This window comes from Hyperolius riggenbachi, chromosome 2 (assembly GCF_040937935.1).
Source record: "Hyperolius riggenbachi isolate aHypRig1 chromosome 2, aHypRig1.pri, whole genome shotgun sequence".
Taxonomy (NCBI): domain Eukaryota; kingdom Metazoa; phylum Chordata; class Amphibia; order Anura; family Hyperoliidae; genus Hyperolius; species Hyperolius riggenbachi.
This window is the reverse complement of record NC_090647.1, coordinates 16441349-16455525: the sequence shown is the minus strand read 5'-3', so window position 1 is coordinate 16455525 and position 14177 is coordinate 16441349. Positions and strand designations below refer to the sequence as shown.

At 44.5% G+C, this 14177-nt stretch overlaps 1 protein-coding gene across 2 annotated transcripts in view; it reads left to right on the top strand.

The window, feature by feature from the left end:
- LOC137545359 (protein sel-1 homolog 3-like) overlaps positions 1-14177 on the top strand; it is a 124496-nt gene that overhangs the window by 85822 nt on the left and 24497 nt on the right. For both annotated transcript variants that reach the window (XM_068266501.1, XM_068266500.1), the window contains exons 18-19: positions 9614-9697; positions 13103-13193. In XM_068266501.1, coding sequence (XP_068122602.1) covers positions 9614-9697; positions 13103-13193 — 175 coding nt within the window. The remainder of the gene's footprint in view (positions 1-9613; positions 9698-13102; positions 13194-14177) is intronic.

Sequence of the window (14177 nt, the reverse complement as noted above, 5' to 3'; positions counted from 1 at the left end):
GGGTGGTTGATTTGGGGGTGTTTTTGTTTCATTTGTTTTTGTTTTGTTTGTTTTTTGTTATAATTTATTTTTTGAATATTGTATTCTGGCTGAATGAGTTGGGATCTTTTGTATAAATGAAATTAAATTATATGAAAAAAGCCTCTAAAAACATTTAAATGTAATAAGAAAACATATGATTTTTTAGTAGTGAATCACATTATTAGCATGCATTTTTAGTGTGCAGTTGGGATGCCCTGGCGGCTAAAATGCTGCTCAGATATAATTTTTTAACTTGGGGCTGGGGATGGTCAATGAGAGTGTTTACACTAGAGTGTCAAATCAAGGTTAAACAGTGAGTGAGTGCAGTCCACTCTGCAGTATTGTACAGAAGTACTCTATCTCTGTCGCCTGTGTACATTATGAGGCGTGGAAACAAAAGGTATGTGTGGAGATGTCTTTGTGAGTAGAGCTCCCCCACAGCTTTTGTCTGAAACCAGGAGTTAGCTCACCTGGTAACGACATTTTAAGTAACACTCCAGGACAGGTACACATTGAGACTTGGCTCCTCCCAGGAACAGGAAATATTCTTCAGCCTCTCTATAAATTAAAGATGGACCAAGGGTCAGTCAGTATAATATAAAGGAACAGGAACAATATACTAAACATAACCCTACTATATTACATTTACATACACATAACATAACATTTATATCATGCAATATTTGATATATATGGGGGTGGGTACCCCCACCTGTCCTGGAGTGTTACTTAAAATGTCGTTACCAGGTGAGCTAACTCCTGTTTTTTCCAGTAACACTCCAGGACAGGTACACATTGAGATGATAAGCAAGAAATCACTCACTAACCTCAGGGTGGGCTAACTGCCTTTAAGACAGTTCTTCCGAAATCTTGATCGGTTTCCGTTATTCGGTCCAACCGATAGTGCCTCATGAAGGTCCCCAGGTTCTTCCAGGTTGCCGCCTTGCAGATGTTCAACGGTGACGTACCTGCCCTGTAAGCCCACGTAGTTGCGGTTGCCCTGGTGGAATGGGCCTTCAAGTTTTCTGGAGGTTCCTTACCCATAATGCTGTAGGCCTGTATGATGCAATCCTTTATCCATTTAGCAATGGTCTTTGTGGATGCTTTTAATCCTTTGGATTTGCTTGTATAGTTGATGAATAAAGCTTCCGATTTCCTGAACTCCTTCACTTTTTCTAAGTAGGACATAAGATTTTCTCTGACGTCTAATTTATGTTGTCTACTTTCCTTCTCTGTTTTTGGATCTTTGCAAAAAGATGGTAATATTATCTCTTGTGTTCTGTGGAACATGTCTCCAACCTTAGGTAGGAATTCTGGACTTGTTCGGAGAACCACCCGATCGTTAAAGAAAGAGCAGTATGGTTCCTTACATGATAGAGCGTGGAGTTCACTAATCCGTCTAGCTGACGTGATCGCCACTAGTAATACTGTTTTTAGAGTACACATCCTAAGAGAATCTTCATCAAATTCCTCAGCTGTTAATGCCTGCAGGACTAAAGATAGATCCCATTTTGGAAACTGTTTGACCATAACTGGTCTATTTCTTTCTATCGACTTGACAAATCGGATTATTAGAGGATCTAATGCTAATTTTTTTATCTAAATAAACTGATAATGCCGATATCTGGACCTTAATTGTGCTTAAGGCCAGTCCTTTCTCTACTCCTTCTTGCAGAAATTCTAAAATTGTCGCCATTTCTGTTGATTGGAAGTTCGAGTTCTCTAACCATAAATTAAAATTTTTCCAGTACTTCTGGTATATCAAACGAGTGTTCTCTTTCCTACTTTTTAACAGAGTATTCACCACTCTTGCAGACAGTCCTTTACTTTCAAGGACTGCCCTCTCAGAAACCACGCTGTAAGTTTCCATCTTTCTAGATTTGTTACAGCCTTGCAGGGCCGTGCAGAGGGTCCTTAAGTGGGGGGTGCTCAAATTTAAAAAAGGGGCCTGGCAACGCCTTCCTATGCATGCCCCCCCCCCCTCGTTTCTGGCTAGGTGGGTATTGGTTGTCATGTGGGTGCTGAATGCAGATGCTGGGTGCCATGTGGGTTCTGGGTGTAAGTACTGATTGTCATGTAAGATCTGGGTGCATGTACTGGATGTCATGTGGGTGCTGGGTGCAGGTACTGGGTGTGACATGGGTGCGAATACTTGGCGCCATATCTGTAATGGGTGCTGGCTATGGGTGGGCTTTGGGCATCACATGGGTTTTGAATGCAGGTACTTTGGGCATGGGTACGGGTTAAGTGGGTGCTTGGTAGGAGTATCAGGCAGACTTTGTGTCTCCTTCCAACCAACTCTTTTGGTGCCACCACACTCAAATCAGCAGTGACAGGTGCCCACTGTTAGAGTGGGCACAGTGGAGCCACGGACTCACCTTTCATTACTGGGACCTCTGTCCCTCTTGATCAGCACCCAAGCTTTTCAGGCAAAGAAGAAGTGGTTACCAATATGCAGTGGTTGCTAAGCATTAGTGGATGCAAAACTGCAGTAAGTGCCAAGGTGCAGTGGGTGCCCAGATGCAGTAGATGGCAAGATGCAAAGGTTCACTTTGTGCTAAGTTGCAGTGGGTGCCAAGATGCCAAAGTACAGTCTAGTCTGTGTCAAGCTGCTTTGGGTACCAAGGTCCAGTTTGCATTGGGTGTTTATTTGCAGTGGGTGCTATGCAGTATTGGGTGCTGAATGAGTAGCAGATGGTGATAAACAATAGTGGGTGCCATGTGAGTGTTAATTAGTACAGGGAGCCATGTGAGTGTTGGACATGAGTGAGTAGGGAGTGCCATGTGTGGTCTGGATGTGTGCCATGGGAGAGTACTGAGTCCCATATGGGTTCGGACCAAGGATTGGGTACTGGGGGCTGTTTGAGTGCTGGCCATAGACGGGTACTAGGTGCTTATAATGGCTTTGGAGCTTGGTGCCATTTGAGTACTATGCCATGTGGGTGTTGATTATGGGGGTATGTGGGTCTTAGGTGCAAATACTGAGTGCCAAGTGGGTACTGGGAGTGAGTACATGGTGACATATGGGTGATGGGTGCTGGATAGTGGGGTATTAGTTGTCATGTGGGTGCTAAAGGCAGATGCTGGGTGCCATGTGGGTTCTGGGTGCTGGCACAGGGGGTCATGTGGATTATGGCTGTATGGGTGTGTATCAACCATCATGTAGGTATTGATTGCAGGTACTCAATCCCTTGTGAGTTCTGGGTGCAAGTACTGTATGTCATATTGTGAGTGGTTCGTGTTTGTGCTGGGCACTAAGTGGAGGCGTAGTGCAACAGGAACTGCTGCAGATGAAGCATGTGGGTGTTGGGTGCAGGTACTGGGTATCACATAGGTGTGAATACTTGGTGCCATGGGTGGGCATTGTGTGTTATGTGGGTTCTGAGTGCAGGTACTTTGGGTGCTAGTACTAGTTATGTGAGTGCAGATAGTGGGTGCCATGTGGAGGCTGTGTGCAGGTGTGAGTAGTGAGTGCCATGTTGGGGCTGGGTGCAAGTACTGTGCCATGTGGGTTTGAGTACTAGGTTCCAGCTATAGGGTGAAGGGGTGCAGGTACTGGGTGTCATGTGACTGTTTCATGCAAGTACTAAGTGCCATATTGAGGCCGGATGTGAATATTGGGTGGAGGGTGCTTGGTGCAAGTACTGGGTGCTTGCTATAGTGGGGGTTACTGGTTGAGTGTAATGTGGGTGCTGAATATTGGTGGGATTGTTGTGGGTGCAGGGGGTGGGAGATCACTGTGGGTACTGCTATGAATGGCATAGTTGCTGCTAGGGGAGGTAGAGCTCAGTGTGGGTGCTGGGGGGGGGGGGTAGGTGCTGTGAAAGGTAGAGGTCAATATGGGTGCTGGAGGAAAGGGAGGACACTGTGGGTCCTTTGGGGGAGGTCACTGTGGGTCTTGGGGGAGGTAGAGGTCATTGTGGGTGCTGGGGGAAGGGTAGGTCACTGTGGGTGCTGTGGAAGAAACAGATCTGTATGGGTGCTGGAGGAAGGGGAGGTCACTATGGGTCCTAGGTGGAGGGAGAGTTCAGTACGCCACACTAGGATTCCTGATTAATTAAACAACCAAGAGGATAAGCACCATCCTATAAATGACATTTGTATAATTAAGGAATGGAATGTGCTAATTGGGTATAACAGTATTAATAAGCAACAAGGAGAAAAAGGTACCCAACGTAAAGCACCAAGCCACTCCAATTACATTCAAAATACAAAGTTTCTTTATTTGATGAATTACAAACACAATAAAAACAATATAAAAAATCACCAAAGGGTGATAGCAGCGGTGTACAAGGTCAAACAATAATTCTGCAATAGTTATATTCAATACAAGCAATAATAAAGTCCTCACACTAAAAAAAAATATATATATATATATATACATCAAGTAGGTGACTATATGTTAGGTATACAGGGAATCCTCAGTAAATTCCGTAAGAACAATAATCCCCATATAAAGTGCACTGTGCAAAACCTAAATATATGGATTAGACTGGGACTACAATAACAGAGCCAGATATAACGTATATAACAAGCAGTAGAGCAAACCCGGGGGGAATCCAATGTACAGCAATTCAAGATAAGAGAGTGGGGAATAACCTACGTGTAAGAGAGGAGGACGCCAAGGAACACCGCCGCCGCCTTAATGCATCACGCGGGCTCAACCCGCTTCAGAGAGAGGCAGAGGTTTATTGTTCTTACGGAATTTACTGAGGATTCCCTGTATACCTAACATATAGTCACCTACTTGATGTATATATATATATATTTTTTGAGTGTGAGGACTTTATTATTGCTTGTATTGAATATAACTATTGCAGAATTATTGTTTGACCTTGTACACCGCTGCTATCACCCTTTGGTGATTTTGAACACTAGGATTCCTGTCTAGACCTCTTCACTTGAAAGTGTCATCGGCGGGGGCGGGGCTTCCCACGGAAGGGCGGGGATTATCACGTTTGGGGGGCGGAGCTTGTTTTGCCAGCGAGGGGGGCCTTTTTTGAAGGTTTTAAAAAGAGGGGGTGCTTGGGCACCCAGAGCACCCCCCTCTGCACGTGCCTGCAGCCTGGTCTTGTACCTGTATCATATTTTCTGATACCGGTATTTACCATGGTTGGTTCGCTAACATTGAAAGGAGGAGTGGATACCAAGCCCTCTTGGGCCAATTCGGAGCAATAAGTATCAAATGGCACTGTGATTTCATCAGCTTTTGAAGTACTAGAGGAATCAAATTTAATGGGGGGAAAGCATATAGTATGTTCTGATTCCAGTCCTGAGCCAGGGCATCTATTGCTAATGGTCTATCCATCACATTGAGGGAATAAAACTGTTCGCACTTTATGTTGGACCTGTTTGCAAATAAGTCCACTTGCGGTTTTCCCCATTTGCTTACTATTATCTGGAATAAGCTTGGGTTCAGGGACCATTCCGTATTTGTAATCTGTACCCTGCTTAATTGATCGGCCAGAACATTCAATTCCCCTTTCAAGTGAACTGCCGTTAGGGATAGTAACTCGTGTTCCGATATATCCAGTATCTCCAGAGTTAGGAATAACAGTCTCTTGGATCTGGTGCCCCCTTGGCGATTCAGATATGAAACAACAGTCGCATTGTCCGACTGAATCTGAACGTGACATGCTCTTAGAATGTGTATCGTGCTGATTATTGACATCTTTACAGCCATCAGTTCTCTGAAGTTCGATGAATGTTCCGCCATTGATTGACTCCATACACCCTGAACCTGAAAGGTTTCCACATGTGCTCCCCATCCTGACAGACTCGCGTCCGTCGTTAGGATCTTTTGGATCGGCAGTGACCATAGTCTGCCCTGTGTGAGATGTTGTAACACTTGCCACCATTCCAGACTGGTCTTTGTTTGGGGATCCACTGTTACTTCGCTGTCTTGCGATTTTTGATGCTTGTCCCATCTGGTTAGCATCCATGACTGCAGGATTCTGGTATGCTTTATTGCCCACTGGATTGCTGGTGCAACCGACAACAGCAGGCCCAAGAGCTGCATAATCTGCCTGATCGTCACTGACTGGCATGTACAAAATTTCTCCACTTCGGATACAATTTTTTGTATTTTTTCCTGTGGAAGAAAAATTTTCTGCTGCACTGAGTCTACTATAAACCCCAGGAACAAAATTCTCTGTGTTGGGGTAAGCTGTGACTTTTCTTTGCTCACAATCCAGCCTGCATCCTGTAGTTGACATAGCACAGTCTGTGTTCCTCTAGTTCTTCTAACGTTTTTGCTAAAATTAGCAGATCGTCTAAGTAAGGAATTATAATAATTCCTTTTTTGTGTATTGCTGCAATTAGCTCTCCCATAACTTTCATAAAAATTCTTGGGGCAGATGTTATGCCAAACGGGAGGCAGCGAAACTGAAAATGTTGAACTTCCTTTCCCATCTGAACTGCGAACCTTAGGAACTTTTGTGAGTTTAGCTCTATTGGTATATGCCAATATGCGTCTTGCAGATCTACACTTGCCATAAAGCCATGTGGTATCAGCAGGTTTTTTATTGAATAAATTGACTCCATACGAAATTTCTTGTATCTTATGTATGGATTGATCGGTTTTAGATTTAGAATTATTCTGTATTTTCCTGATGGTTTCTGAACCAGGAATACTTTTGAGTAGAAGCCTTCGCCTCTTTGGATTACCGGCACTACTGATACCACTTGCCTTTCTAGCATATCTGTGATGATCTCCTTTAGTGCTTCCTGATGTTGAGGCAATATTAATTTTTTGGTCACTACAAATTTTTTGGGAGGTCTTGTATTGAAAGCGATGTGATAACCTCTCTTTATTAAGTCTAGGATAAACAGGCTTTTTGTTATTTGTTTCCAATGTGGAAGGAAATAGCCCAACCTTCCTCCCACTTTTAGCCTGTCATTGTTTACTTTGTGTGGTTGGCGTTTTAAAACTTGGTCCCGGTCTTTTTTGATCTTTATTGAAGGACCAAGTTCTTCTTTTATTCTGGTTTTCAGGTTTGTCTGTCTGTCTGTTCTGACGAAAAAACCTTTTTCCCGTTTTAAATTGTCTTTTTGGGGAATGATTTTTTCTTATTGGCGGTTCTCTCAAGAACCTCATCCAATTCGGGCCCGAAGAGAGTATCTCCCACCACAGGTATGGAACAAACTCTGTTTTTCGAAGCCATACTCCCATGCCAGGTTTTGATCCATAGATTTCTCCTGGCTACATTAGAGATTCCCGCTGCTTTAGCAGTTAACCTTATCGACTCTGAAGCTGCGTCAATTATATAGGCTACTGCTTTATGCATTACAGTCATTTATTAATGAGCTGGTCTTTAGGCGCCCCTTTACTAATGTTATCTTCCAACTGCTGCATCCAAAGTGCAAGCATTCTTGCTACGCAGGTTGTCGCGGCTGAAGGCCTGAAGTTGGCACAAATAGCAGGCCACAACCTTTTCAGTGCGTATTCAATTCTTTTATCTGATTGATCCTTTAAGTGACCCAAGTCCTCAAAGGCCAATTCATCGTCTTTATTTACTTGCGAAAATGCTGAGTCTAATTTAGGGCTTTTGTCCCACATTTTACTATCATCCTCTGCAAACGGAAAACGTCTTTTAAACCCTCTAGACATAAATAATTTTTTGTCTGGATTCTTCCATTGATTTGATATCACATTTTTTGTTGATTGATGTACTGGAAAAAACAGATCTTGCTGATTTTCCATACCCTCATATAATTTATCGTGCATTGAAGGTGGTTCAGTAACCGTTTTATTTAAATTTAAATCTTCATATATTGCGGTCAATAACATTTCAGTTTCTGCTACAGGAAATTTGAACTTAGAAGGTTTATTTTCTGTTTCCTGCGCTTCAATAGAACTCGCAGACACATCATCATTATCGCTAATTTCATCTTCATCTGACACAATAATTGCTCTATTAGTCTTGCTAGTAGCCTTTCTGTGAGTAATGGGTTCTGTCACATTAGGCTGAGTAGCCTGATCAGTTTCCACTTCCGCTGGTGTGTCTGGTTTGGAAGTCACTGCAGATGCTTTAAATTCTTTCAATGTGTCTTTTAAATCCTGCCTCAAAGCCTGTATATCTCTTTGAGAAGCAGATTCTTGTTTCATTACTTTATAGGTGCAATCCTTGCATAGTAATTTTGTTGATGCAGGATTGACCTTGGTATTGCACACAGGGCACCGTTTAGTGGTTTTTTCAGGGTCAGGTACATTTGTAGAAGTGCCCTGAAACAACAAAAAATATAATACTTGATTGACTCTTAACGTGCCATCTGGTCTAAACAATATTCACATTCATGATTTAAACCATACAGTAAACACTGTCATGTAATTATCATAAATACATTTATAGTAAACATTATGTTTTGCACCAAATGTTATTATGGACAATATGTCCTTAACGAGGATCCTGTAACAACAATTGCAATCATAAAGACTATCCCAGCCTGCACAGTCTCCGCTGTGTGTTTGCAAGAAAAAGTTAACATTAACATGCCAAAAACAACTTTCCAAACTAGGCCACATGCAGCAAATTAACCATTAAAAATGCTGCGCACGGTTTTCCATGCTCCCACAGGAGTCACCACCGCTGCCCGGGTCTCAGCTGAGCAGTCTTACCCATCCTGGCTCCTGCTCTGCTTCCGACATCTTCCACGAGGTGCAAGACGCTGTTTGCCGAGACTCCGGACGGCCACCTCTCTTCACCCGGCGCAAGGGAAGTGACGTCACGCGACCCGGAAGTAGTTTCCGAGGTCGCGGCCGGAGGATTTCCGCACTCCGCCTCCGCTATGCGCGTCCTCCGGACGCTCACAACCCAGCCGTTGCCTCCGCGCGGTGAGTCTTCGGGGCAGCTCCTCCTGCAGCGAAACCTTTCCACAAACCAGGCCGACCAGCAGGGATCAATCCACTGGGAGAAAGGACCATTGAGCAGCGACCCACAGGTACTCCACAGGGGAACGGACCTTCTTGTATCCTGACAAGGCCCGCTCAGTGCCAACACCTTCCCTAGCCACCCAGGCTCTCCGGGACAGCGAGCACATAGGTTCCTGGACCAGGAAATATCCAATACTGACTGACCCTTGGTCCATCTTTAATTTATAGAGAGGCTGAAGGATATTTCCTGTTCCTGGGAGGAGCCAAGTCTCAATGTGTACCTGTCCTGGAGTGTTACTGGAAAAAAATTGTTTGCATACACTTCAAGCCATTGCATTATGGGAAATGCCAGGCAGAGGGCAGCTTCTGGCGGCTGGGTAGTGTTAAAGACACTCACTTAGACATACTAGGGTTTGAATCCTGTCTGGAGCCAGTTACCTATTCAGTAAGGAGTCCTTGGGCAAAACACCGTAACACTGCAGGGTGGCCTTCTGAGCGCCCCCTAGTGGCTGCAGCTCTCAAGTGCTGTGAGTTCGACAGGAGAAAAGTGCTATAAAAATGTCAGTCAGCATTATATTTATGACATTATTATTGTACCTCTATTTTGTAGCGCCTGGAGTGAGCTGGTATCCTGCAATATTTCCCATCACAATATAAAGCCAGTGTACAGGTGTTGTGCTAGTGACAGGTGCACTTTTTTAATATCTCCTCCTCTCTCAGGTGGACTAAGTGGGTCGGGGAGCAGAATGGGTACCTGGGAGCGTTGCTGCGCAAAGCCCTGGACAACTACCTGGAACACTCCTGGTAAGATTCCTCTCACGTCCTCATAATATATATTCATCTAAAAGTGAACCCGAGGTGAAAATAAATGGATGAGATAAACAATTGTAATTATCCTCCTAGTCCTAAAAATGATTTTTTTTGTTTACATATCACATTTTATTTATATTTATATTTAAACATTTACAAACTAGTAAGAATGTTTTGTCTCTGCTTAGTGGCAGCCTATTAGGTGTCCCTAATGAACTATTGACCTTGTACTATCTCTCTCTACTCTGAGAAGTTGTATTCTGCCAGGTAAGCTTTTATGGCTGTAATTAGCTTATCAGTGATGGTTACTATATTCCCGGACAAGCTACTGACAAGACAGAAGCTGCCACTCCCATGCCTAGAGATTAACTCTTTCAGGCAGCAAAATAAAACAAGTAAAACAACCTGGTTATTAATATGTTTGGCACTGTACATACACATGTTCATCTCATCATGTTACATGTCACCTCGGGTGCACTTTAGGCACGTACACGTGTAATTTTTCCGCCCAACAATCATCCAAACTTGGTCTGTTGGACGATAGTTGGGGGGTGTACGCTTGACAAACGACTAGACTGACTGATAACAGGCGGTTTGCCATCTAATAGGCAGTTCGACTCACACGACTGTTGGTCTAATATCATTCAGTTGGCCGTGTGTGTACAAGTCGTCTGAACGATTGGTACTTGTTTTGAATGTGGCCATGTTGTACAGTACGTCGTTCGCTTCTGTGCGCAGTATGCAAATGAGTTGGTTGTTCAGTTGGTTGGTGCACAGAAAATACAAGTCGTGCAATCTCCTGGTCGTGCGGTTGGTCATGTCGTCGTGTTGGTTGTGCGTAAAAGTTGAATGTGTGCAAGAGGATTTACACATAAATTGCCTCCCCAGGTAAAATGAGTATAAGGGTACATAGGACCCCTTACCCATTTCCGCAAAGGGTTAAAAGGAAATAAAAATGCAACAATAAAAAAGCTCTTTTAATGTTCTCAGTTAAAAATAAATACTTCATTTAAAAAAAAAAATGTTCCCACGCCAGTATAATTTCCCACACTCTGAACATAAAACTTTTATGGTCCCAAAAATAGGTAAAATCGCCAGGGGCCCTTATACAGCCATATTGTGTCTGTGTAACCCTGGCCAAAGCGTTGCCACATATCCACTGGGTTTCCAAGTGGTCCTTACGCACTGCATACGGACCCCCTGGCAACACCATCATGAAATTCACTGCTCTTTCTTTGGATACATGTAAATTTACACTACCGTTAGGTTGATACATAATCTGTAATTTACCGCACTTAAATATATATACTTTTTTCCCATCGTATTTTTAAAATCGATTTTCTCCAAAACTAAAAAAAAAAAAAAAAAAAAAATAAAATTCCTCTTGTTCCCACTGTCCTCCTTAACCACTTAAAGGGAACCAGAGAGGAGCGTGTGGAAAAAAAAGAAAAAGCTTATATACATACCTGGGGCTTCTTCCAGCCCCATACGCACGGATCGCTCCCACGGCGCCATCCTCCGCTTCCTGGATCGGCAGCACCGGGTCCCGTCACTTCCGGCGGACGCGGCCAATTGTCCGCATCACAGGGGCTCCCTCCATGGCAGTACGCATGCGGCTGCGCAGTAGGCAGCCTCACGCGTACATACATGGAGGGAGCCCCGTGTGACGCAGACAATTGGCCGCGTCTGCCGGCCGACTGGCCGACTGGCGGCCATGACAGGGACCCGGTACCGGTGGATCCAGGCAGCAGAGGACGGCGGCGTGGGAGCGATCCGTGCGTATGGGGCTGGAAGAAGCCCCAGGTATGTATCAAATCTTTTTTATGGGGCCTCTGGTTCCCTTTAAGGACCGGGCTATTGTGGCTGATTCTGCGCTGGCTGGACTCTCCAGCCCACAGCACAGATCGGGAACTACGCAGGGCGATCAGACTCCCCCCCCTTTTTTCCCCACTAGGGGAATGACCTGCTGGGGGGTCTGATCGCCGCCGCTCCGTGCGGGGGGGCTCCTCAAAACCCCCCTCCGCAGCGGTTTCCTCCCTCCCTTCCTCACCCTTTCCCTATGGGCTGCGCAGGACGGATATCCGTCCTGCGCCGCCTAGGATAGGCTTCAGCCTATCAAATGCCGGTGATCCCTGGCCAATCAGAGGCCGGGGATCGCCGATCTCCTTTACGGCGCTGCCGTATTGATGTAAACAGCGGGGATTTCTTCCGTGAACTGACATGGAGTGGCCGTTTCCATGTAAAACCACAAAAGACCAGCCGCCGCCTATCGGCGTTAGCTGGTCGTAAAACTTGAAGCTGGGATTTCAAATCTAAAGAGACCACAGAGGCATGTCCAATACATATTGACATGCCTCTGGGTCTTGCTAATGCCGCCTCTAGTCCCCCCCCCCCCCCCCGAGGTCTGCTGTGCCCCCCCATAAAATTCGCCAGGCTAGAGACAATCTCCTTGTCGCTAGCCCTGTATTTACCTGCAGGCTGTCAGTCTCAGCACTCTCCTGCCTCTGTCCCTGCCGCTGCCCGTCTCCGTGATCTTCCTCCAATCGGAAGCTAAGCCGCGACTCAAGAAGTACCTCCCAGGTCGCGGCTCAGCTTCCGATTGGAGAAAGCTCACAGAGGCGCGCAGCGGCGGGGACAGAGGCGGGGGAGCACAGAATAAATGACAGCCTGCAGGTAAATAGAAGGCTATCGACAAGTAGATGCTCTCTAGCCTGGCAAATTTTACAGGGGGGCACAGCAGACCCCTGGAGCGGGGGAGGGGGGGGGACTAGAGGCGGCCATAGCAAGACCCAGAGGCATGTCATTATGCACAGGACATGCCTCTGTGCTCTCTTAAGATTTAAAATATCCACCTCGGGTTCTCTTTAACATTCCCTGAAAACTAACCCCTTAAGTCGGCGGGCCATTGACCTTAATGTTACGTGATTGCAAATTTTTGACAAAAACATTCGCATTTTAGTGAAAGTCCGATGTTCGCTTGGAACTGTTCGCCTGTAAACAGTTCAGGCCATCAGTATCAGTAACACTGCTAAGAGAGGCAGATGCATTAGCTGTGCTTAGAAACTGACCGGGAATCTCCTATTACCTCATTATAGCTGAGGAAGCTGCTCAGTATGAGCGACGAAACATCTTGGGCATTGTCTTCTAGTAACTGGGCCTCTGCTGGGGATTCTGTGTATTTAACCGGGACATTCCTGTTTGTAAGCATGTATTCCATCAAGCATTGATGATGGTTTCTCTAGATTAAACTGAATTTATACAAGGCTTTTAAAAAGGACAAAAAAAGTGTTTAACAGGTATTGAGTAAAAATAATTAAAACGTTATTTTATCAATGCCCAGTCCAGGGCCCCTCAGAGAATTGCCCTGTAATCTGTATTTTGTATCCCCTTGTGTTACAGGCCGGCGGCGCTTCTGTATTACTTACAGGCGGCAGAAACCGGAATAGAGGTCGCTCAGTTCAACACAGCGTTCTTCTGCGAGCTGGACGCCGTGAGTACCCCTCCTCGCTGGTCACATGACATGGGCAGGCCACATAGAGAAGTCATATAACAAAGCAACTTCAATCCACCAAGACCTGTTCAGTAAAAAAAAATCATGTTCGATAACATAAGGTTAAAAATCTTTTTGGGGGAGCATTTTCACACATGCAGATATAGTTCAGAATACGGTAGTTCCCAAAAAACTGCATGGCAATTCAGAAAGATTTGTACCTCATGCAATATTACATTCGGTATGTGATGGGCTATTGCAGTGCAGGGAAATTATGATGTGATACAGATAGTATTTATTATACTGACAAGTAAAATGCAAATTCAAGCTGAAAAAAAAAAAATAAGATTACATTTGTATCATCTGAAAACCATTAGTATCATATTAACCCTTATTCATTGCTAACTAATAATATTGTAAAATTAGGGCAATATGTTTTTATTCTTAAAGTGGATCCGAGATAAACTTTTACTCATTGCATAATTGTGTTCCTTTCATATAGTTTATAGGGCATTCCTCAAGCCAAATACTTTTTTTGTTTTAATACTCTCCCTATAAACTAAACAAGCCTCGCCCACAGCTTCTCCAGAGAGCCTTGGCACTGTAGCAAGGGCTTATGGGAGCTCAGTCTGGGCAGGAGGAGGAGTAGGAGGCTACTAGCCAGAGATTTAGAGGCAGAGGGGAGGTGGAGAGGGGACTGAATTTGTCACAGGCTGAGGGCTGGAGATGCTATCAGCTTGCCTGTGTGTAATGTGATAAACAGAACATGGCTGCCCTCATTGTATCAAAGAAATAAATAATCATACACTGTTGAAGTGTTTGCAGCTAGATTTGCTGTGTAAACCATCTAAACTTTAGATAAGATATATAGACAAGTTACTTGTTATAGTTAGTTTTTCATCTCGGATCCGCTGTAACTTTCCCATGTTCCTGAATAGTGTAATTAGTGTCCTTATTTGGTGTGTACCATTGTCTGTATTATTA